Below are 26,613 nucleotides of genomic sequence, written 5' to 3' on the forward strand. Positions count from 1 at the left end.
TTTATGTCCTTTCAGTTTCGTCGATATGTATGTCCATTGACTTTTACTTCGTACGACCTTGGGCTGATTTGTTTGGTGCAAATTCCAGGCTCCCATTTGTTTGACTTGCTGTTAGGTGTTAATAGTGCTCGGATTGTCTGTCCCTCTTGTAGTTCGGGCATGTCTTTTGCTTGTCGGTTGTAGTAATGCTTTGTTTTCTGTTGACGTATTTCTTTTCTTTCAGTTACATCTTCGACTACCTTTGGTTTGAGTAATTGTTGCGCTGTAGGCAGTAATGTGCGTGTGCGTCTTGACATTAATCGTTGTATAGGACTGCTTTTCATTCCTTCTGTCGGTGTGTTTCTCCAGTTCAGTATTGCTTTCCATGGATCTTTGCCATCTTGTTTGGCTTTTTTCAGAAGTGTTTTGGCTATCTTCACTGCTGATTCAGCTTTGCCGTTGCTCTGGCTGTGGTAAGGGGATGATGTAATGTGTCAGAATTCCCACTCATTTGCGAACTGTTCAGATTTGTGTCCAACGAACTGAGGGCCGTTGTCCGTAATGACCGTGTCAGGTATCCCGTGTCTGCTAAAGTGCCTTTTGCAGCATTCTATGGTTGTAGTTGTAGTCGTGTCTTGAAGTTCATCAATCTCCCAATATTCTGAATAGTAATCAACTATAATCAGATAGTCTGATTTGTTCACAGTGAAGAAATCCATTCCAACTTTGCTCCACGGTTGCTCTGGTATTTGATGTGGTATGAGCGTTTCTTTCTGCTGTTCTCTCTGATGCTCGTTGCATATGCTGCACTTGCTGATTAAGTATTTTACTTCATGAGTCATGTTTGGCCAAAATACAACATCACGGGCTTTTCTCAGGCTTGCTTCAATTCCACAGTGGCTTTCATGGATGAGTTAGTATGTTTGAGCGTATTGCTTTGGGTATTACAACTCTGTTGCCTTTGTAGATAATTCCGTCTTGCGTTGTAAGTTCGTCTCTGTAAGTCCAGTATTCTTTGATAATTGTAGGTGTTTCTTGTTTTGTTTCAGGCCATCCTATTGTGATAACCGACTGTAGCGTTTGCAGTGATGCGTCTTGTTGCGTATACGCCTTAACTTTGTTCAAGCTTTGTGTTGAAAAGTTAAGGTTGGTGGCATGATCAATGTTTTCAATCTCCTTCTGCAGTTTTGTTTCAATTGAGTAGACACATTCTTGTGTGTGTGTGTGCATTGTCTTCTCGAGCGGTAGTGGTGCTCTGGAAAGGAAATCGGCGATGTGCATTTCTTTACCTTTCTTGTACTTCACATGCAGCTGATAGCGCTGTAATCTTAGCATTCTCTGTAGGCGCTTTGGTGCTTAAAGTAGAGGTTTCTTGAAGATTGTTTCTAGCGGTTTGTGATCACTTTGTATGTTGATGCGCCTCTGCCATGTATGTACTGGTCAAATTTTTCGCATGCAAAGACAATGGCCAGACATTCTTTTTCAATCTGTGCGGATCTTTGTTCAGTTGGCGTAAGTGTCCTTGAAGCGAAAGCTACTGGTTGTCCGTTTTGAAGTAGTGCTGCTCCAAGTCCAGTTTCGCTTGCATCGCATTGTAGGGTGACTTCTTCATGCACATCGTAGTATTTCAGTATGGGGTGATTTGCTCTAGGGCTGCTTCGTGTTGTGGTAGCCAAGTCCACATGACGTCTTTGTCAGTCAGTCGTCTTAATGGTTCACAGACATCGGATAGGCAAGGTAGGAACTTCGTTAGATAGTTTACAAATCCAAGTAATCTTTGTACAGCTTTTGTGTCTGTCGGTTTTGTCATTTCTTGTACTGCTCTGACTTTGTTTGGGTCGGGAGACAGTCCCTTTGCAGTCAATAAATGTTCCATGTATGGCACGCTTGTAAGTCTTAGCTTCATTTTGGCTTTGTTCAACTTCAAGTTGACTTCTATGGCTCTCTTTAGGAGGCTGATTAGATTTTGATCATGGCTGGCCGTAGCTTCTTCTGTAGTGTCTGCACATACTAGAATGTCGTCTGCTATCACGCTTATTCTGGGAAGCCCTTGTAGTACATCCTGTTGTCTTCACTGGTATTCTTCAGCCGCTGGTTTTATTCCAAAGGGCATCCTTAACCATCTATATCTTCCGTTGGGCGTCCAGAATGTTGTTAAGTAGCTGCTTTCTTCATCTAGACGTACTTGCCAGTATCCATCTTTAGCATCAAGCACTGAGAATATCTTTGCTTTCGCCAAATCAGGTAGAATTTCTTCTATCGTGGGCATCTGATAGTGTGCTCTCATCAGGGCTTTGTTTAAAGCACTCGGATCGATGCTAATGCGTAGTTTGCCTGTTTTTTCTACAACTACAATGTTGCTTATCCACTTCGTTGGCTTTGTGACCCTGGCAATTATTTTGTTCTTTTCCATTTTGTCTATGATCTCCATTACGCTTTTCTTCAGTGGTATGGTATTCTCGGTGGAAGGTGTTGCACTGGTGTGATCGTTTTGTTGATTTCCAGATGTAGTTCTCCTAGCAGGCAGCCAAGTCCTTCAAAAACATCTCCATATTCTTCTAGAATCGCTGCTGTTGTCAGGCTTTTTTCTTGCCTTGTTGTTTTGTCTTCAACATGATGTACAGTATTTTCATTGTTGACTTTAAGCAGGTTAAGTCGTTCACACGTTGTAGCTGATAAGAGTGGTTTTTGTATTGTTTGCATTATCTGGAACTTCAGTCTGTATTTTTTGTTGTTGTGTTCCGCTATCAGCTTGCACTCTCCTTTAGGCTTTATCAATGTGCCGTCATAAAGTTTTAGTTTGGCCTTGCTTGGTCGTAACTTTGCTGTTCCATCTTGCATGATTTGTACAAAGTCTCTGTAACTCATGACGTTGACTGTCGATCCACTGTCTAGCTGACATTCAGTATATTTGGTAGCGTAATTGTAGTGCTCCTTACAGTCTGGTGATAGCTTCAGATTGACGTACCACTTGTTCAAGCCGTATTTTATCGAATTGATGTCAGAAATGTAGAGCGTGTCTGTTTCTGAGCCGTCATTTTCCTCAACAAGGTGGAGTTGCTTTCTTTGCTTGCAGACCTTTGCGAAATGGTTTCTTTTGCCACAGTGATTGCAAGTGACTCCATAGGCGGCGCATTTTGCTTTAGCGTGCGTTGAGCCGCAATATTGGCAGTTGCCTTGCTTTGTGCTTTTAGCTTCGTTGCTTGCTGGAGAGCATGTCTGTTTCTTGCTGCTGTAGCTTAGCGAATAACCTTTGTGTTCTGCACGTTTTTTGTGCATTACATAGTGAACAGCTTCAGGTTCTGTGGAGTTCAGTTTTTTTAGTTGTACAGACGCTAGCTCGCTTGCTTTGCACATGTCTACAGCTTTATTTAGCGTTAACTTTGGCTCACATAGCATTCGCGCTTTAGCTGCAGTGTCCTTTGTGCCTATGACAAGTCTGTCTCTAATCAAGTCTTCTTTCAGTGTCCCATAGTCACACGAGTCGGCCATTTTGCACAGTTTAGCAATGTACGGATCTGTTGTTTCAGATTGAGTTTGTTCACAGGTATTAAAAATAAATCTTTCATATATCACGTTTCGAGTTGGCTCAAAATGCTTCTGCAATGCATTGAGTATTGCTTTAGAAACGTGTCGTCTGTCTCCGATATATCCACGTGCCGCTGAAGTATATAGCATTCTTTTCCCATTACAGTCAGTAACGTTGCAACTCTTATTTTTTCTTCTTTGCTGTCTAAGCCTGTCGCTATTTCACAATTTTCCCACTGGGATCTGAAAAATGTCCAGTTATTGTATGTGTCGCCTTTCATATTCATAGCTTCTGGTACAGGAATTCGACCTAGCGCCATCTTTTTTTTTTTTTTTTTACACACTCCACGGTCACTCGTTTAGTAGTATTTCTTTATAGGTTTGTTATTTGCGACGTTTTTTTGCACATACCTTATAGGTTCATTCTTCTGACACCATGTTTTGTTGTGTCTCGGGAACAATGAAGACAGTGTGTTGGTTGAGATAACTCAGCTTTATTGTAGCTCATTACAATGCCGTGTATCTTGCGTTCTGCCTTGCTTACAACTGACACAGACCTGAACTCTAGTGCTGCATAAAGATTATAACAGACATGTACTTAACACATATACTAGTGCGCCATCTAGCGACTTGAAGGCTAGTTATCGTAACACCGTCTACCCTTATACAATTTGAGAAAAAGAAAAACTAATGTGTACCAAAATGATCAAAAAGAAAAAAAGAGGATATTTCAGGTACTTAAAAAGGTAGAATAACTGATTACAAATCAATTATCAGGACGTTTCGGACTACAAGTCCTCCTTCATCGGCTGAATACAAAAAAACTGTGCTTTAAGAAGTTAGTTATATATATATAAAATAAATACAAACATTAAAATAAATACAAACATGTATGTGTTAAATTGGTGTATTTAATGTCTATTTTGGACTCAATAAAAACCTCTGGGTTCAGTTATTGGACGTACACTGGATTTTGTTTTTGTTTTTACTTTTACTTAATGGTGGTAGTGTTAAGAATATATTTCAACTCAAGATTAACTAACTTCAAATGAAAACCCAATTTAACGGTAATCGCCATGTTATTAAAAAAAGAAAACCTTAATATTCATTACCTGCCTTTCCACGTTAACAAACAGTAAGTAACCGAGACAAATACTAAAACGGAATAGTTTCCAGCCCAACAAGGTATACTATGAAGCGACATCTATACTTACAAACTGCCTAAATAATAATAATACAGTTAAAAAAAAAAAAAAAAAAATCAGTTTTAACCGTATACATTCTGTTTCACTGTTGATCTTTGGACACCTCTGCTTTATTGTCGTCCAGAGTGACACAGCGCGTCTGGTATCTAGGCAACAAGGAGACACCCCCATGGGGAAATTTCCATTTGGAATATAAAGATCCACGTACGTGCTTACATCTTAAATGTATGAGAACAAATCTCCTTAAACTAGGCTGAATGTGGGTTCATGTTTTCATGGAATTAATTTCACATACAAAGATAATTTATTTACCTTAGTATGTAACATATATAAAAAGAAACAGTCATCAGAAAAAGAGAGCAGCTAGTAGTATTACTATAGTCAACTATAATTCCCCCAGGCTTGTCTTTCCATGGAAAGAGCCAAAGAAATACCCAGCTTTTAACAAAGCTACGTGGTTAACTGCTTAGAAAGAAGACGTGAAGGAAAAGGGGGTTGCTGCTCTTTTAAACGAAAACGCTTTTAAGCATTCTCTCGCGTTGATGGCGAACGGTGACCTCGCGAGAGTGCGGAAGTGTGTTGTGAGAATGTTGTCTGTTTCCCCGGGTGACGTCAGTGTGTATTGTTGTCCCCAGCTGTCAGCTGCAGCGGAGAGGTCTAGGGGACGGTATTGTGTGTGTCAGTATGTCAGTGTGTCATTGTCTCTGTCTTCTTGCCATCTAAAACCTCGCACAAACTGCTGCTTTACCCATGAAATACAGAGATGAAGGACAAACGGAAGAAAAAGGATCGCACCTGGGCAGAGGCTGCCCGCTTGGTAAGTGGCTTGCTTTTCCTTTCGAGGAACGTGTCAGTGAGAGAGAGAGAGAGAGAGAGAGAGAAGAGAGAGAGAGAGAGAGAGAGAGAGAGAGAGAGAGAGAGAGAGAGAGAGAGAGAGAGAGAGAGAGAGAGAGAGAGAGAGAGAGAGAGAGAGAGAGAGAGAGAGAGAGAGAGAGAGAGAGATGATGATGATGAGTATCCAAGTGTCAGGTTAGCTTTTACCCGTTACAACATAGGAGGAGGAGGAGGAGGAAGCTCCACATATCACAGGTTTGGGGGTGGTTGTTGTGGTCTTCTGCTTTGTTTTGGGGGAAAAGATGGGAAACAATGAAACGCATTCCCGATCTTTAAGATGCAAATATCGCATCTTTAAAAATGCTGCAAACAAAACGGGGGTTTGCTGTAACATCATTTCCCATCACTGCTGGTGAATATCTGACTTGATTTCGACCCTTATAAAATACGCATGGATTGGAAACTGTCCAGCAATGCAGTTTGAATGGGCTTAACTTTTTTCTATGTGTTCTGCGTTAGTTTTAAACTAGTAGTCGATTAGTAACGAACGATTGGATTGTGGTTCAACACAGAGCCCCTAATAGTTTGGGCCGCCAATATTAATCTTCCGTAGTTTGTAGCTAAATAATAAAAACGTTAAATAATTTTAATGTGCAGTAAAATTATGCAATGCATTTAGTTCCCTAAGTGGATTAAATTGTACACTTTACCTTTGTTTTCTTTATGCAAATGCAATTTAACTGCTATCATTTTTTTTTATGACATTGTAATCTTAAATATTAACTCCAACATCACCAATTCTTTTCTTAAATGTATTTTTGTGGGTGGGGGGTTATTTCCATGCATGTATAGTTAATTAAATTATATTTTCCCCAAATTAATGAAATATATATTTTGTATACAGTATTCATGTTTTATGTAAGTAGTTTGCTATATTGTCTGGTCTAGCACAACATTTTAAGGAGGTTAGCAAAAAAAGGGAAGAGCAAATCGCAACCCATTGAACAGCACTGTAACATTAAGGGAAGGGATTGGACATGTGCCAAGGTAAAAACTGTGAATTGTTTTATTTTGATAGGCAATACTCTCCAATTTAAAGACTAACATCATAGTTTAAAACAGTCTAAAAACACTCAAAGTTAAAAGCATGAATTACTGATTGTCAAGTGTATGCGTATACCAATAACTGCGTAAGCTATCTATTGGTTTATTCCCCAAATCATAGCAAGGTTGATTGGGGATTACCACTTGATTAAAACAGAAGTGCAAAACATGGTCAATAATAGATGCAGTGAATTACACAGCAATAAGCCTTGTCATAAACCTTAAAATATTTAAGGAATGTTACCTAACACATTTGAACCCATTTGCAGAGCAATAAGTACCATGTTGAAAAAATGGTTTTATTAGGTTTAGTATATTAAAGGAACTGCTGTGTGGTCCAGTGGTTAAAGAAAAGGGCTTGTAACCAGCAGGTCCCTGGTTCAAATCCCACCTCAGCCACTGACACATTGTGTGATCCAGAGCAAGTCACTTAACCTCCTTGTGCTCCGTCTTTCAGGTGACATGTTGTAAGTAACTCTGCAGCTGATGCTTAGTTCACACACCCTAGTCTCTGTAAGTCGCCTTGGATAAAGGTGTCTGCTAAATAAACAAATAATAATAAAAACAATAATAACTGTAACTGCATCAACCAAAACCTTTTACTACCTTTTAGGGCTGCAACAAAGGGTACATTTTGACCTTCGAAGGTTTGGAACACATTTACCGAAGGAAGGTTCGAACCTTCGATGGTACTCATTTGCATAATTTATTGGTGACATCACCATAGCTACTTGATTGAAAATCCTATTATTTTACAGGTAATCCATATAAATGGAATAAACATTTACATGTAGTTTAAAAATACGTTATATCATTTAAATAAAAATAAAAATACACGTTTATTTAAACGTAATAGAGACTGCTTGCGATCTATACAGTAAGCTTGCATTGCACCAGCACCAACTGCAGTGGACAAAGCTTTATTTAACAGTCACCGTTCCAAGCAGGTTATCAGTCACATTTTACTACTACTAAAAATATTCATAATACAGTACTAATAATAATAAGAACTTACGCTTGTCAAGTGATCCCAGAGATTGGTTATGCCTCCATGATACGAGTTGCTTGCACAGTTTGCATTCAACTTTTTTTTTTGGTTGTCTGGGCATTTAACAAAAAAATCACAAACAGCAGAGGGGTATCGAGACATTTCTTTAAATACAGCTTATGCTATACAACGCTTTGCTGTCGATGGTGAATGAAGAAATTAAAGGTTTGGCTCTGGATAACACGAGCGGGGAAGGGCGGACGGTGCTCAGTTTTTGAAACTAAAATGATTTGTGTTAAAGTATATTTTGTATGTTTCAAACATATTCTACCATAGCACTTCTCTTACACTGCCTTGTACACTAGATGTTCAGTACATATTTTACTGAAGCACTACAACCACTAGAGGTACGAGCCCACTGCTTTGGATACTATACCCTGCTCCAGTTGTACGTAATGTATAACGATGTAGTAGCAGATTTTATTAACAACTTTTGTTTACGTAATATGCATTATACAAATTAAAAGATTGAATTTTGCATGTGAGTGATATGTAATGTGTGATTTATAGTTTTCACACATTGTCAAACAGTTTCAGTTAATAGGAAGAAGAAAAAAAAAACATATTGTGCGTGAACCCGTCTGACGAACCTTCGAAGGTTTAAAACAATCTTCGAATCCCTGGCTAGCGAACGAACCTTTGGACACAGCCCTACTACCTATAAATATTTAATATTCTTCACAATTTAACACTTCAGTAAGTTACTGTATTGCCTGATTTGAGTTATTGTTTCCAAAAAGATACAGTATAAGCTGCAACTCCTGATGGCACACCACTGTTGGTTAGGGAGGTAAAACTGGCATGGACTGTTTCTCCTCATCGCGCTACAGCGAACCCTGCTGGCCAGGTGCCCAGTGAGTTCAAGAGCATACGCCTGCAGGGCTGGCCTTTGTCCTAGTCCTGTAGGTGTACACGGACATCCGCTCTTGAGTTCCTGGTTAAAAAAGGAAGCTGGCTTTGTTGTGGGATTGGAGGGTGCCCATTGAACCTTTGGGTGGGGAATTGCTGTGGTGAGGGGAAAAAGGCTGGGCATTCAAATTGGGAGAAAATCGGTGGAAAAATAATTGGACACACTAAATTAAAAAAAAAAAAAAATAGAAAATGCAAACCTTACTCACGGTTCTCCCCAGACCTTTTCAGCTAGGCGGGTCGCCGCACAACTGAAAAACCCAGAGCCGCCCGTCTGCTACTGTGCCTTTAACGGTAAGGATTGATTGCGCTGCAAGCAGACCAGATCACTTGCGCGCGCGCTGAGTGAAAAATAATCTTGGAACCACATGACAGCTGTGTTACGTCTTGACACAGCATTTAATCAGTCAGAGAGTTGAAGGGGTGGATTTTCTGTTTTAAGCACTTCTAGAGGCTGAAACGTTAAAAAAATAGCCGCTTATTTTTTCGAAAGCAAAAATAGTGACAATGAAGATGGGAATTACCAAACTGAAATGGATGATGAAAAATAAAAATAATATGTAGAAAATGGAAAAGAGCAACCTGATATGGTCAACGAAGAGCAACTTGTAGAAAGAGAATTGGAAAAACCGCAAGTGGGGCCAGTGCGTAAAAAAAAAAATAGAAAAATTGTGATAGTGAGTATGATGTTATGGGGGGGAGTGGCTTTTTTACAGCAAGGAATTGGGTGGTATGATGTGCAAGCTCTGCCAGAACCACAAAAAAAATCGCAAAGGCTAAATGGAGCAGTGTAGCCTGTGTATGAATTGGGGTGGATTGTTATTCATTATTTAATTTCTTATTATTAAAATTCTTTGTCATTATATTTATTTTTCCATTAAAAGTGCACCCGGCTATAATGCTGTGCCACCCAGCTGTACAGAATTCCTGGGGGGAACCCTGTTACTGTTCAATCATTGTGATGTTACGGTTTTAGTAATTGTAAAGCCGTAAACCCACAAACCCACAGGTTTCAGCATCAAATAATCAGTATATACTTACTGAGCATGTATTAGCTACAAATACATACAAGTAGCACCAAATGGCTCTACCAGTACCAATTGCATCTCTGCACAATGTTATACATATAATTCCCATGTGCAGCTTATTAAAGAACATGTTAAAAAAAACATACACACAAAGAAAAGCACGTACTGTTCTTTTAAAGGTAAGATAAGTTAGGCAGTTCAAAATACTTGCCATGTCAGAAGCATTGGTTTGCTATAAAAAAAAGAAAGAAAAAAATTATTTTGAAAACAGTGCAAATGCAAAACCAAAACCATTTTTTTTTAGCAGAATAAAACAAGTTTAACAGTACACATTTAACAGCATACATTTAGTTGCAGGAAGGAACATTTAAGAGTTTATTGTATTATACTATTAAAATGGTTTTATTTTTCTGAGAAATTGCATCTTTGCCTTTGTGCTTGCTTCTAAGTAGGGTCCATTGAGTTAGAGGGCAAAGTTTGCCCATAATAAAATAACTTTACTTAAAACAATAATGTAACTTATGCTACTGCAACCAAGTCATTTCTTGCTAGTTTTTAAATATTTATACTGGGGCAAGTATGCACTTACTTCGGATTGGGTATATTATTTGATATCTTTAACAAGGGCTGACGGAGCGCAGAACAACAGGAGGGTAATGTAAGCAAACCTTTTAAAATGACCTTACAGAGCAAATTGACACAAAAATGTGTCAAATGATGCAAGGAGATTCCTACACTACCTGATTTGATTGAATGCTTAGTAAACAACAAGCTTCAATATGAAAGCTGAACATTCATTTCAATAAAGAACAACAAGAAGTTTTCTAATTAAAAACATGTTGTAGCCTACTTCACTAATGTAAAAACAGGCTTCTGCTATTTTGAAATACCACTGCTTAAGGTTATTACTACTGCTTAATAAAAGTAACACAATTTTTATGAACTTAAACATGTTTGTGGCTCCACAAGAACATTAACCTGCTAACTTTTTTTTTTTTTTTAAATAACGGACTGATTCTGTTGCCTTTTTTCAATGAATAGAATTGAATTAATACTAAACTAACAACTACCTAGCCTATATTTAACTAATCACTTTTTGTAGTCTCAAACATAAGAACATAAGAAGAACATAAGAAAGTTTACAAACAAGAGGAGGCCATTCAGCCCATCTTGCTCGTTTAGTTGTTAGTAGCTTATTGATCCCAGAATCTCATCAAGCAGCTTCTTGAAGGATCCCAGGGTGTCAGCTTCAACAACATTACTGGGGAGTTGGTTCCAGACCCTCACAATTCTCTGTGTAAAAAAGTGCCTCCTATTTTCTGTTCTGAATGCCCCTTTATCTAATCTCCATTTGTGACCCCTGGTCCTTGTTTCCTTTTTCAGGTCAATAAAGTCCCCTAGGTCGACAATGTCTATACCTTTTAGGATTTTGAATGCTTGAATCAGATCACCGCGTAATCTTCTTTGTTCAAGACTGAATAGATTCAATTCTTTTAGCCTGTCTGCATACGACATGCCTTTTAAACCCGGGATAATTCTGGTTGCTCTTCTTTGCACTCTTTCTAGAGCAGCAATATCCTTTTTGTAACGAGGTGACCAGAACTGAACACAATATTCTAGGTGAGGTCTTACTAATGCATTGTAAAGTTTTAACATTACTTCCCTTGATTTAAATTCAACACTTCTCACAATATATCCGAGCATCTTGTTGGCCTTTTTTATAGCTTCCCCACATTGTCTAGATTATTATTATTATTTATTTTTTAGCAGACGCCCTTATCCAGGGCGACTTACAAGATATCACATTATTTTTACATACAATTACCCATTTATACAGTTGGGTTTTTACTGGAGCAATCTAGGTAAAGTACCTTGCTCAAGGGTACAACAGCAGTGTCCCCACCGGGGATTGAACCCACAACCCTCTGGTTAGGAGTCCAGAGCCCTAACCACTACTCCACACTGCTGCCCCAGATGAGGACATTTCTGAGTCAACATAAACTCCTAGGTCTTTTTCATAGATTCCTTCTTCAACAGTGTTTGCCACTCCTCCTATTTTTGTGTTGTCTGCAAATTTAACAAGTTTGCTTACTATACCAGAATCTAAATCATTAATGTAGATTAGGAATAGCAGAGGACCTAATGCTGATCCCTGTGGTACACCACTGGTTACCTTGCTCCATTTTGAGGTTTCTCCTCTAATCAGTACTTTCTGGTTTCTACATGTTAACCCTTTGCGGTCCATTGTCGGACCTGGTCCAACATTGCAATTATTCCTATCCGGTCCATTGTCGGACCCTGTCCGACATCATCAAAAAAACGCCAAAAACGTGTTTCTAGTCGTTTTTTCTCCGGAAAAAGCCGAGAAACCATTCAATGGCCGAGTGGGAGCGACAGGAGCCGAGACATCCCATATGGGCGGTCATAAGGAAACAAGCTGGCTGATACTGCATCAGCGCACAGAGACTATCACGGACATTTGCAGAGCCTTTTTGAGATGTTATAGTAATAAAATAAGGACTTGGATTGCATTATTGAGGAGTTTGGTGATCAGGAGATGATTGATCGGTATGTACGACTATTATTATTATTATTATTATTATTTATTTCTTAGCATATGTGAAAGCGATAGCGAACGAAAGAGTGGGGCAGGGCTGGAGATGCCTAGTGAGTGCTTTGTTGATATACAGGGCCTTTTAAACCTGTTTGACTGTGAAAAAAAAATACTTTTAAACAGCGCATCTAAAATTAACAGCACGTGTGAAAATAATTTGGACCTGACGCGCCTGACACGCACTTAATAAATGGACTGCAAAGGGTTAACCACTCCCTAATCCATGTGCATGCATTTCCTTGAATCCCTACTGTGTTCAGTTTGAGAATTAATCTTTTATGCAGGACTTTGTTAAAAGCTTTCTGGAAATCTCAATAAACCATATCGTATGCTTTGCAATTATCCATTGTCGATGTTGCATCCTCAAAAAAATCAAGCAGGTTAGTTAGACAAAATCTCCCTTTCCATAAGTTTACATATAATAGAAGTCAGGCTTATTGGTCAGTAGTTACCTGGTTTGGTTTTGTCTCCCTTTTTGTGGATCGGTATTACGTTTGCAATTTTCCAGTCTGTCGGTACAACCCCTGTGTCAAGAGACTGTTGCATGATCTTGGTTAGCGGTTTGTAAATAACTTCTTTCATTTCTTTGAGTACTATTGGGAGGATCTCATCCGGCCAAGGGGATTTGTTTATTTTAAGAGCTCCTAGTCCCTTTAACACTTCTGCCTCTGTTATGCTAAAGTTATTTAAAACAGGATAGGAATAGGCCAACATGTAGGGCATGTTGTCCGTGTCCTCCTTTGTAAAAACCTGTGAAAAGTAATCATTTAATATATCTGCAATTTTTTTTTCTTCATCTATGATTTTGCCATTTGTGTCTTAGACATTTAACCTCCTCTTTGAATGTTCTCTTGCTGTTATAATATTGGAAAAATATTTTGGAATTGGTTTTAGTCCCCTTAGCAATATTGATTTCTATCTCTCTCTTGGCCTTTCTAACTTCCTTTTTGACTTGTGTTTGCAGTTTGCAGTACTCTTTCTGTGTATTTTGTTTTTGGTCCCTTTTAAACACTCTGTAAAGAGCCTGTTTTAGCTGAATATCTTTTCAAATTGATCTATCAAACCATTTTTGGCCATTTTGTTTTAGATTTAGATTTGTCTACTTTTGGGATGTAATTGTTTTGCGCCTCTAGTACTACATTTTTAAAAAACAGCCATCCTTTTTCTGTGGATGTTTTCTCTATTTTACTCCAATCTACTTCTGTTAGTCTCTGTTTCATACCTTCATAGTTTCCTTTTCTAAAATTGTAAACCTTAGCTTTAGTCATTACTTTTTGGGTTTTAAAAATCACTTCAAATGAGACCATGTTGTGGTCTGAGTTTGCCAATGGCTCTCTGACCTCTGTTTTAGTTATTCTGTCTTTGTTATTTGAAAAGACTAAATCAAGGCATGCCTCCCCTCTAGTCGGTGTCTTGACAAATTGCGTTAGGAAGCAGTCATTTGTCATTTCCACCATTTCAATTTCGTCGATCGTGCTCCCCACCGGGTTTTCCCATTGTTATATGGGGGATGTTGAAATCCCCCATTAGTATGGCTTCTCCTTTTCTACACGCATTTCTAATGTCATTGTATAACAGATTATTTTGCTCGGCGTCTGAATTTGGCTGTCTATAGCATGCTCCTGTTATTATGCCCTTTGAATTTTTGTCCATTACTCTGACCCATATTGATTCGGCGTTGTTTTCTTTGTCCAGATTTAACACCTGGGCTTCAAGACTATTTCTTATGTATAACGCTACCCCCCCCCCCCCCCCCCCCCCCCCCCCGCCTCTTCTCTCCTGCCTATACAGTGTGTACCTACTAATATTATATTCGTCTCCATCACTCTCAGACAACCAAGTTTCTGTAACACCTATCATATCGTAGTTACTTGTTAGTGCAGTAGCTTCAAGTTCTAACATTTTGTTTCTGAGACTTCTAGCATTAAGATAAATACATTTAATAGCTGTCTTACCTGAGTTGTTGCCTTTGTTTTGATGTGGTCTCCCTTCTGTTTTTTTGTTTTCTCCCCCCTTCCTTTCTAGTTTAAATGCTTCTGGACCTCCTCAAGGATCCTTTCTCCGAGTAGATTGGTTCCCTTTTTGTTTAAGTGCAGTCCGTCCCGCCTATATAGATAGTACTTGTTGTAGAATGTGCTCCAATGTTCAAGAAAGATGAAGCCTTCCTGTGTGCACCACGATTTCAGCCATGCATTTTGATTTTGTATTTCCAGCTGTCCATGTGGTCCTTTGCAAGGTGCCGGCAGTATCCCAGAAAATACCACAGATTTGGTCTTGTCTTTTAATTTCCTTCCTAGCTCTCTGAATTTGTTTTGCAGGGGTCTTGGCCTGTCTCTTCCAATGTTGTTTGTACCGATGTGGACGACTACTACCGGGTCGTCTCCTGTTCGTTCTAGGAGCCTGTCCACGTTCTCAGTGATGTGCGTGACAGAGGCTCCTGGAAGGCAGCACACTGTTGTAGTAAGGGGGTCCAAACTGCGAACTGAACTTGCTGTTTTTCTCAATATGGAGTCCCCAACAATCATGACCTTTGCTGCCTGGCCAGCACTGTTTATAGGGTCCTGGATGTTGTTCCTTTCGTTCTCTTGATGTTGGTTTTGGTCATCTAAATTTCAAAGTGGCTCAAATTTGTTGGATGTTTGGATTTCTGGTGGTTGTGTTTTTTTTTAATTATTATTTTTCTCCCAATTTAGAATGGCCAATTTTTTTTTTTTTAAGCTCAGCTCAGCGCTACCACCCCTGCGCTGACGAACACACACTGTCCTCCGAAGCGTGTGCCGTCAGCCGACCGCCTTTTTTCACAGTGCGGACTCACCATGCAGCCACCCAAGAGCTACAGCGTCGGAGGACAACGCAGCTCTCGGGCAGCTTACAGGCAAGCCCGCAGGTGCCCGGCCAGACTACAGGGGTCGCTGGTGCACGGTGAGCCGAGGACACCCTGGCCGACCTAACCCTCCCTCCCCCTCCCTCCCCCTGAGTCGACTCTCGGCCAATTGTGCGTCACCCCCTGGGAGCTCCCGTCCACGGTCAGCAGTGGAATAGCCTGGACTCGAACTTGCGATGTCCAGACTATAGAGCGCATCCTACACTACACGTGGAGCACCTTTACTAGAATGGTGGTTGTGTTTGACAAAGTTTATTTTTTTCCCTGCCCAGCGGCTTCTGTTTCAGTCATTGTCCTAAGGTGCTAACGTTAGCTATTGTAATGCAGTGCGGACCACCGGAGGGTCGTGGGTTCTATCCCAGCTGGGGGACACTGCTGCGGTACCCTTGAGCAAGGTACTTCACCTAGATTGCTCCAGTAAAAACCCAACTGTATAAATGGGTAATTGTATGTAAAAATAATGTGATATCTTGTAACAATTGTAAGTTGCCCTGGATAAGGGCGTCTGCAAGAAATAAATAATAATAATAATAATAATAATAATAATAATAATAATAATAATAATAATAATAATAAGGATTTCAAATCTGAAATAAGAATTTAAATATCTTGTACAGTTCCAGAGCTGGACAAGGTTTTACAAGCAGTGCTTACAAAGGTACCACGAAATGTTTGGTGTAGGGAGAGTATTATTCATTTTTTTATTAACAATAATATGATAGCCAATTAGAGTGCAGTGTCCTGACAGGAGAATTTCTACCCATTTATCACACTCAGAAAGAAAAAGTAAATTACAAATAATAATAATAAAAAATAAGTTAAACTAATGATAAAATACATAGCTAAATAATAATATTGGCTACAGCTAAATAATGTATTTTACATATATACACAAAGAAAGTAAAAGTAAACCAATAACAATGATTAAAGATAAATAATGTCTCTGTCCTTTACACACATACACAAAGTAAACTAATAATAAAACACAAAGCTCAGCAAGCACACACGACACTGCACAAAACACTGCAGATTTTTTTTTTTAAACGAATATAAAGTTAAAATTAAAATTAAAAAACAAACAAAAAAAGGCTAATTATTTCAAGTACTTACTGTTTATATGATGTGTTGATTAGCACTCTTGAAATTGTAGAACCGGAAATACAGAACCTCGAATCCACTGTGCACTCAGTCGTAATGGTGCTGGCAGAGACTTGTCTGTGTAATCAAAATATTATTTGTCCCGCCCACCCTAGCCCTAAACCAATGATATGATGACGTGGCCCGTAGTCATGGCTACGACTTGCACACATAAAAAACAAAATTGCTGGTTGGACGGCTGAAACATGTTTTGTCATCGGTCAAATATGATCAATGACAAAGCAAGTCGGCAGCAAGGGGTTAAATCAGTCCAAACTATAGCCGTCTGTCTTGAGTGACACTAATAATATTGAACCCTTTGCGGTCCATTTATTAATCGCGCGTCAGGCACGCCAGGTCTAATTAATTTTCACACGCGCAGTTAATTTTATACGCGCTGTTTAAAAGTATTTTTTTTCACAGTCAAACGGGTTTAAATGGCCCTGCATATCAACAAAGCACACACTAGGCATCTCCAGCCCCTCCCCAGCCTTTTGTTTGCTATAGCGTTCAGCTGTGTAAGAAATAAATAATAATAACAATAATAGTCGTACATACCGATCGATCATCTCCAGATCACTCGTTTTATCACCAAACTCCTCAATAATGCGATCCAAGTCATTATTTTATTACTATAACATCTGAAAAAAGCTCTGCAAATGTCCATGATAGTCTCAGTGCGCTGACGCACTTAGCCAGCTTGTTTATTATGGACACCCATTATCTGATACCTGATACCATGTATGACTATTAATGAAATACGCCTTTTTTTTTTTTTTTTTTTTTTTTTCCGACTTGTCTCGGCTCCTGTCGCTACCACTCGGCAATTGAATGGTTTTCTCGGCGTTTTCAGGAGAAAAAACGACTAAACACCCGTTTATTGCGTTGCTATAATGATGTCGGACCCAGTCCGACAAAGGACCTGTGAGGAATAATTGCAATGTCGGACCCAGTCCGACAATGGACCGCAAAGGGTTAACATTACTACGCTGTCATGTGCAATTTCACAATTGTTATTATTATTATTATTTTTTTTTTTTTTTTACCTTTTCGTTTTGAAGCAATGCACTGTCCGTAACCTTTTTCGTGTTTGATTGCTGTCTGAGTCTAAATGCCGCTGGATCATAGCTCGACGTATGTGATCCAATGAAACATTGCAGGCTGTACAAAATGATTTGCCACCAGTAGAATGCAAAAATATTGTAAGCGATCCGCTGCAGCAATTATCGTAAATTTTTTTAAATTAATTTTGGACACTCGCAAAATGTTCATATCTACCAATCAGTGAGGAGAGCCCAGAGTGGTTATTGGCTGCTGTCAAGTGTCAATCAATAAATCCTGTCCAGTTTTCTTTTTGAAATTAAAACAAGCTTATAATTACATCAGGAATCTGGACCGATACACATAACTTAATTGGACTTAAGTGCTGGGTAAAAGTACACAAAATAGACAGTTTTCACAGTGAAGAATTAATTCCACAGTCTGTGTCATGTTTTCACGACCGTGAAATAGGTAGGGCCTTAGTAATGTACTGTATAAGTGTAAGCAAATCCCAGTATGTGACTCATTTTTGGTTGCGACGTGGTATGTAGATTGATTAGGCCTATACATGTATGAAAGATATTCCACATATCTTGGTTTCGATGTGGGCAGTAAGTCAATTAAAAATAAATCCACATACATGTATGAAAGAGATATTATACATATTCAAGTATGGAGACGCAAAATAAAATTATCAACCAGAGTTGTTGCTGTCGAAAGTTCTGTTGCAGGAAAGGATAGGCTACCTCTTAATGTACTGTTTGGAAAAATGACAATATAGTTGTTTTCACTGAAGATAATGCAAATCTAAGTGGCTATGCCAAGTCACGTACAATTTTGATTAAAATATGACAGCAAAAAGTGAAATGCATCTCTGCAGCCGTGGCACACTGGAAGGGACTGCTGCTTTCACTAGCAGAAGCTGGGACACGTAATTCATAAATTGTAACCAACAGCAAATTAAAAAAATGAGAGATTGAATTATTTCCATGTGAATAGGCCGTAATGTTAATGTAGTTTTCAAACCTTGTTTTTTTTTTCTCCTTTGGACAGTGGGGTTGATGGTTTGTTTGTTTTTTTCCTGAATTTAAAAAAGAGTTAATGTTGCTTATTTTTTATTTTATCTCGATAATGATCGATAATCGTCGATAGAATTTGCACGATAATTAATGTCAACGTCAGGGTTCGATTTACACACTAATATTAACCCTTTGCGGTCCATTTATTAATTGCGCGTCAGGCATGCCAGGTCTAATTAATTTTCACACGTGCAGTTAATTTTATACGCGCTGTTTAAAAGTATTTTTTTTCACAGTCAAACGGGTTTAAATGGCCCTGCATATCAACAAAGCACTCACTAGGCATCTCCAACCCCGCCCCACCCTTTCGTTTGCTAAAGCGTTCACCTATGTAAGAAATAAATAATAATAATAATAATAATAATAGTCGTACATACAGATCGATCATCTCCGGATCACTCGTTTTATCACGAAACTCCTCAATAATGCAATCCAAGTCATTATTTTATTACTATAACATCTCAAAAAAGCACTGCAAATGTCCGTGTTTTCTGTGCGGTGATTCAGTCAGCCAACTTGTTCACTTACGTCCGCCCCCGTTATCTGATACCTGATACCATGTATGACTATTCATGAGATACGCCTTTGTTTTTTTTGTGGTTATTTTTCGACTTGTCTCGGCTCCTGTCACTTCCACTCGGCAATTGAATGGTTTTCTCGGCTTTTTCCGGAGAAAAAACGACTAGACACCCGTTTATTGCGTTGCTATAATGATGTCGGACCCATTCCGACAAAGGACCTGTGAGGAATAATTGCAATGTCGGACCCAATCCGACAATGGACCGCAAAGGGTTAAACAATATAAATATGTCCTGATCGTATTAAGCGCCGATGACTTGTGAGGCTATGTTTGCTGTGCTGCCTATGATGGCATGATTAATCCAAACATAATCCAGTGTAATATATTGTTTTAGCGTCCTCACAGATCAAAATACATTACAGTTCACAGCTTGTTCATATAGTAATAGAGTAAATCGCACAAAAAGGGTTCTCATATTTCCTTGGGATTTGTAATTCCCATCCGAAAAGTCATTTTTATCACATCGATGATCAAGACAGTGCAGCCATATTTCTAATTCTATCCTACATGCCTGTGTCATGCAGTAAAATAAAAAAAAGTGCTAAAAGTGGGGGACCTTGGGCCAGGGTGGGGGTGAAAGTGAGGTTGGGATGGGATAGGTGAGGGTGAAGGTGTAGCCGGTTAAAAGGGGGACCATGACCCCTTTGCCCACCCGGCTCCTGCACCCCTGTCAAAGGCTAAGAGAGTCCTACAAACTCACTGTAAATACTGTACTATTCGGTACTGTACTAAGTTATTGTTAACATTTTTATAATTTCAAACGTGACTACATTTTCAGGAAATGTGTGCCCATGTGTGTAGTTTTAATCTGGGTTGTTTCACGTTTTACATCGTACAATGCAAAAATGTCTTCATCCAAACCTTGTTGTGTGTCCTGTAAACACCTCTCCTAGTCCATCCATGCCTCTGTATCCTGATGAACTTTATGAAGATGGGGGACAGTTGTTTTGTAACTGTTTGTAAGCACACCGTTGAGGAGCACATGAAGTCACATTGTGAACGGATGGGAGTGGCATTAAACCAAATTTTTTTTTAAAAAATGGTCAAATATTTCAGCTTAACTATATAGAATTAGTTTGTTCCATTTTCTTTGCTATCCTTTTGACGCAACTCTGTGAAATATTGAACTTCAATGATTTAATTACAGTATTACAGTTTGGCCTTCAATACCATATAGTCCCTCATGAAAAACGCGATCACAGATCGCGGTGCGATTTCGTGGAATGCATTCTGGGTTGCAGAATTATTGTTTTTCCACGGCAACATGCCTAACTAGCATTCATAAGAACAAATTCAAGTTTGTTTAAACATTCCACAAGGTGGCGCAGTGAGATTTTTGAATACCTGTGCTTTATTTATCTTGCTCAAACCGCTCGCAGGAAAAGCAATCCGCTCGATTTAGACATAATAAAATAAAAAACGGAATAAATAAATAAATAAATATATAAGTAAATAAATAAATAAAAAATGAAATAAATATGTAAATAAATAACGAAATAAATAAATAGATAAATTATTAAATATATTTCAGTTTCTACTTATGTATTTATTTTGTTTTATATTTATTTATTTATTTATTTATATTTGTATGTATTTATTTCGTTATTTATTTAATTCGAATTTTATTTATTTATTTATTTATTTATTTATTTATTTATTTATTTATTATTTATTTATTAATTTTGGCACAAATTATCCTCCATAGTCAGCAAGTAGAAAAGTAAAATAAATGATCAAATAAATACTGGTGTTTTGCAGTTTTAAACCTTTACTGAAATGAGGGGAAAAATACTTTGAAAGTGAGCAACTGCAAGTAGAAACTATAAAATTGACAAATAAAAATAAATTTAAAAAATGTTCCAACAGCCAATCTACTGGACACAAAATAAAGTCATCATTTACCGACCCACATTCAACTTGAATTAAAAGCTCCCTAATCTTTTCTAGGATAAGACTCCTATAGGTCATATTGCACACATTTGTAACATATGGAATATTCACAGCATTGAAACTCTACAACAACGACGTTGTAGCCCTGACTGCACACCTCTCCGCACTACTACCAAGCAAAGTTAGTAGATCACCGATTCACTTATTGTCCCGCCCATTGAGCAAGATTGACGGTAGCTCGAAAAGATGCCAAAATGAAAAGACGAAATAAATACAGAAATAAAAAGCGAAATAAAAAACGAAATAAGTAAATAAATAAATAAAAACTAAATAAATACGTAAATAAATAAGGAAATAAATAAATAAATAAATAAATAGATAAATTATTAAATAGATTTCAGTTGATACTTATGTATTTATTTCGTTTTATATTTATTTATTTATTTATATTTGTATGTATTTATTTCATTTTTTTGTTTAATTATTTATTTCAAATTTTATTTATTTATTTATTTATTTATTTATTTATTTTTTAATTTTGGCACAAATTATCCTCCATAGCTGACAGTGGCCTCTGCAAATTTAACAAGGTTGCTTATTATTATTATTATTTATTTATTTTTTTAATAAATTTAGTCGTTGCCAATTATTTTTTATTATTTTCTCCCAATTTGGAATGGCCAATTATTTTATTATGCTCGGCTCACCGCTACCACCCCTGCGCTGACTCGGGAGGGCGAAGATGAACACACACTGTCCTCCGAAGCGTGTGCCGTCAGCCGACCACTTTTTTTCACACTGCGGACTCACCATGCAGCCACCCAAGAGCTACAGCGTCGGAGGACAACGCAGCTCTCGAGCAGCTTACAGGCAAGCCCTCAGGCGCCCGGCCAGACTACAGGGGTCGCTGGTGCGCGGTGAGCCGAGGACACCCTGGCCGACCTATCCCTCCCTCCCCCCGGGCGACGCTCGGCCAATTGAGCGCCGCCCCCTGAGAGCTCCTGTCCTCGGTCAGCAAAGGAATAGCCTGGACTCGAACTCGCGACGTCCAGACTATAGGACGCATCCGGCACTCTACGCAAGTGCTTTTACTGGATGCGCCACTCGGGAGCCCACAAGGTTGCTTATTATACCAGAATCTAAGTCATTAATGTAGATTAGGAAAAGCAGAGGACCTAATATTGATCCCTGTGGTACTCCACTGGTTACCTTGCTCAGTACTAATCAGTACTTTCTGTCTTCTACATGTTAACCATTCCCTAATCCATCTGCATGCATTTCCTTGAATCCCTGCTGCGTTCAGTTTGAGAATTAATCTTTTATGCGGTACTTTGTCAAAAGCTTTCTGGAAATCTAAATAAACCATGTCATATGCTTTGCAATTAACCATTGTCGATGTTGGACCCTCAAAAATATCAAGCAGGTTAGTTAGACACGATCTCCCTTTCCTAAAACCATGCTGACTGTCTTCCAGGATATTGCTACCATATAGGTAACATGTGATATAAAAGGGCCTCTATGCAGGTCTCTGAAAGAAGGTACTTCAGGATTTGAATTGTGCATAGATTTGAAAATCTAGCATCTTAAGCCATTTTGTTTTACTGACAATAAGCCTACATAAATGTGATAGCCATAAGGTCAGTTCATAAAATAGCACTGTATGCATCTTCTTGTATTCTATTTCAAATATAAAGATAGAAGATCGCAGAAATGTGCAGTCAAAGGAACTAAGGATATCCTTCTCAGTTTTAACAATTCATTTTTGTTTGTTTTATTAGCAGAAAATAGCTACATTTTCACTTTAGAACCACAATTCTTGGATAATTTGTAGACACAAATGTAACCGCATGTGGTTTACATTTACACTTGAAATCCATTCTATGTAAAGTACTGTAAAAGGAGTTTCTGTAAATGCTGCTTAAGACAACTGCTCCTTTAAATCTGTGAAATGTGTGGGTTGCTTTGGTATGCATGCACTGAAGCATTTTTTTTTTTTTTGCAATGCTCTGCAGTTTCCTATTAGCATGGTTATTGAAGGCAAGGACCATGATCTGTCATCTACAGACACAGCAGATAACAGTCAGCAGCTCCAAGACACATACACATTTTCCAACTTTCAGTAGCAATTCCATTGCTTTGCAAAACAAATTATTTGCTATATTTACAATTATGCCAAACTACATTACAAAATGTACTGTATTTTAAACCTTACTGATACTGTATTGACGTTTTCTTTGTTGTACATTAGATAACATGGTACCCATCTGGTATCACTTTGTACAGCAGAGTGCAAATGTATTAGAACACCCCATTGCTTCTGTTTAGATTTGTTGTACATACGAAATCAAACCAGCTGAAAAACTTGGAAAATAGTTAAATTACTGATTAAGAACTGCCATGCGGGTCAATTTGGCCCATTTTGGATTTAAAATGTAAATTACTCTTCCATTGTAAATCGTATGTATATGTCCGTTTTTTACTTTTCTTAAATATATGAATTAAATATCCAGACGGCGTTTTATAGCCAGAATCGCAAAAAGTATAAAATTATAAACAGTTCTACCTAGAACCGCCACGTGGGTCAATGTGACCCGTGCAATACAATACATGTCTTTTTTTTAATGTAACGTAAGATATTCTATTTTTTTTTTTGTAAATGCAGCAAAGACATGCCCCCTCCTCCTAGCACACATGTTTTTTTCTTTTTATTTCAAGCCTTTATTTGTTTGTAGACTGACTACGAGACAGAGATTGCTGTGATTGTGGATTTGTCAAGATGCAAACTCAGTGAAAGCCTAGTTGCTTATTTTTCAATGTACCTGGAAACAACAATCCTTCGTTTTGTTCCACAAATGCAACTGGGAATATATCGGAAGGAAATATTTAATCTTGAAAGTAGTCATTTTGATTGGAGTACGGCAAGCTGCACTGAGAGGCATACAGCAAACTGAAATGACAGGTAGGATAACTTGTGCCAAATATGAAACGTATGTTATATATTCTTTTTTTATATTACTATTAGAAAAAAACATTTTGGTTTTACAGGTTTGTATGTACCAGTTTACACGTGTTTACACAATAGTGTTCAGTGAAACTGCATCTGTGTTTACAACACAGCTCCTGGATGCAGGTACAGTCAGCTGGTAGACGCGTACGCTCCTCCATAGAGTACAATGCAGCCGTCATACCGGAAGTAGTGTTATATTTTATTTTTATGTAGTATTAGAAACAATGATTTGGGGTTTATAGTTTTGTTTGTACATGTATCCGTTTACAACTGCACACATCCGTTTCTTTTGAAATGTATATTTTTTCAGTGTTTGTAGTCATGCTGTATATGCGCTCATTTTAAAAGTAAAGCCTTTTCTGTTCAATTTTCCATTTAAATAAGGTGTTTCTGTGCTGCAAATGTTAAATATGATGTTTATGAATAAAACTTCCATTGTATCCAATAGTATGACTTTAATTTTCATAATGAAGCAGTTTAAAAATGTATGGGTCATAGTGACCCACGTGGAGGTTATAGGTAGTTCGAAAATCCGGCAGTTCTAGTGTTAATTGATGACTTTAATAGACCACACATGAAATTAATTTAAAATAGTAAGAGCGTGCCTAATTAAACCACAAAGTGGTCTAATATTTTCACACATAATTACCTATTGCTTCTATAGCACTGATTACTGACTGGAAATTGAAATGCTCACACCCAGAGATTTTTATGCAGTTAAATATACAGTGCATATAGAAAGTCTACACCCCCTTTCAAAATGTTCACCTTTTGTTGCCTTATAGCCTGGAATTAAAATGCATTAAAATAGTTTTTTTTTTTTAAATGTATCTACACATCCTACCCCACAACTTCCAAGTGAAAAAAATATTCTACAAATTTGTAGAAAATTAATTAAAAAATAAAAACTGAAATAGCTTGGTGGGATAAGTGTCCACCCCCTTTGTAATAGCGATCCTAAATTAGCTCAGGTGTAACCAATCGCCTTCAAAATCACGCACCAAATTAAGTGGCCTCCGCCTGTGTTAAATTGTAGTGATTCACATGATTTCAGGATAAATTCAGCAGTTCCTATAGGTTCCCTCTGCTGGGTAGTGCATTTCAAAGCAAAGACTCAACCATGAGCACCAAGGCGCTTTCAAAAGAACTCCGGGACAAAGTTGTTGAAAGGCACAGATCAGGGGATGGGTATATAAAAATGTCCAAGGCCTTGAATATCCCTTGGAGCACGGTCAAGACGATTATTAAGAAGTAGAGGGTGTATGGCACCACCAAGACCCTGCCTAGATCAGGCCGTCCCTCCAAACTGGATGACCGAGCAAGAAGGAGACTGATCAGAGAGGCTACCAAGGGGCCAAAGGCAACTTTGCAAGAGCTACAGGCTTTTATGTCCAAGACTGGTCAAAGTGTGCATGTGACAACAATATCCCAAGCACTCCACAAATCTGGCCTGTATGGTAGGGTGGCAAGAAGGAAGCCATTACTCAAGAAAGCCCACCTTGAATCCTATTTGAAGTATGCTAAAAAACACTCAGGAGATTCTGTAGCCATGTGGCAAAAAATGTTGTGGTCTAATGAAACTAAAATGGAACTTTTTGGTCTAAGTGCAAAGCATTATGTTTGGCACAAACCCAACACAGCGCATCACTCAAAGAACACCATCCCTACTGTGAAGCATGGTGGTGGCAGCATCATGTTATGGGGATGTTTCTCATCGGCAGGGACTGGGGCACTTGTCAGAATAGAAGGGAAAGTGAATGGAGCAAAGTACAGAGAAGTCCTTGAGGAAAACCTGCTGCCCTCTGCAAGAAAGCTGAAACTGGGAAGGTCCACCTTTCTGCATGACAGCGACCCAAAGCACACAGCAAAAGCTACACTGGAGTGGCTAAGGAACAAAATGGTAAATGTCCTTGAGTGGCCCAGTCAAAGTCCTGATCTCAATCCCATTGAGAATCTGTGGCACTATTTGAAAATTGCGGTCCACAAGCGTCGTCCAACCAACCTGAACAACCTGGAGCAAATCTGCCAAGAAGAATGGGCCAAAATCACTCAGACACTGTGTGCAAAGCTGGTACATACTTACCCCAAAAGACTTAAAGCTGTTACTGCAGCGAAAGGTGGCTCTACCAAATATTAATGTGTGGGGGTTGAATACTTATGCAAGCAAGATATTTCAGTTTTTTATTTTTCTTAAAAATATTTCCCAACATAAAACCAACGTCACCTTACAATAATTGATTTTGAGTTTCAGTGTTTTAAAATAAAATATCAAACAGTACAAAATTTCAGTGTACCATTTGTAATTCAGTAATATGAGAGAATTGGTCAGGGGTCTGAATACTTTTGCAAGGCACTGTATATACAGTGTGTGTGTATATATATATATATATATATATATATATATATATATGGTGTTTTAAATTCATTTTGTTGTTGTTTTATTATTAGTTTTACTTGTTTAGTTGTAGTTTTATATAGTTTTTAGCGAAAGCTAAACATGGCAACGTACGTGGTCTTTCTATAATGAGCAACGGGAGTGAAGTTAGTTCGGAGGATTTCGATACCAGCGACAGTGATGCTGACTTATCACTCAGCGATAATGATGAAGAGGATGTGGAGCCAAGAACAGTACAAACTGTACAAACAAAAGAGCACGCAGCTACTTTACAGGTAAGCCAGCTGCAAACGGGAAGCTGTTTGGTTCGAAATGACAGTGCTATGACGAAATACTATCAAAACACAACAC

At 38.4% G+C, this 26,613-nt stretch overlaps 2 protein-coding genes across 4 annotated transcripts in view; one reads left to right on the forward strand and one right to left on the reverse strand.

Moving 5' to 3' along the window:
* The window catches only part of LOC131736989 (coiled-coil domain-containing protein 178-like), a 35,209-nt gene extending 31,082 nt beyond the window's left edge, over positions 1-4,127 (reverse strand). Inside the window, exon 1 of the mRNA XM_059023399.1 lies at positions 3,919-4,127. The gene's annotated coding sequence lies outside the window, so the exon portion shown is untranslated. The remainder of the gene's footprint in view (positions 1-3,918) is intronic.
* A 1,171-nt stretch (positions 4,128-5,298) lies between these two features.
* Positions 5,299-26,613, forward strand: part of LOC117400481 (putative Polycomb group protein ASXL3) — a 66,434-nt gene continuing 45,119 nt past the window's right edge. For all 3 annotated transcript variants that reach the window (XM_034000521.3, XM_034000522.3, XM_034000523.3), the window contains exon 1: positions 5,299-5,529. In XM_034000521.3, the coding sequence (XP_033856412.3) occupies positions 5,476-5,529 (54 nt within the window). In that variant the 5' untranslated portion in view covers positions 5,299-5,475. The remainder of the gene's footprint in view (positions 5,530-26,613) is intronic.

This window comes from Acipenser ruthenus, chromosome 4 (genome assembly GCF_902713425.1).
Source record: "Acipenser ruthenus chromosome 4, fAciRut3.2 maternal haplotype, whole genome shotgun sequence".
NCBI lineage: Eukaryota > Metazoa > Chordata > Actinopteri > Acipenseriformes > Acipenseridae > Acipenser > Acipenser ruthenus.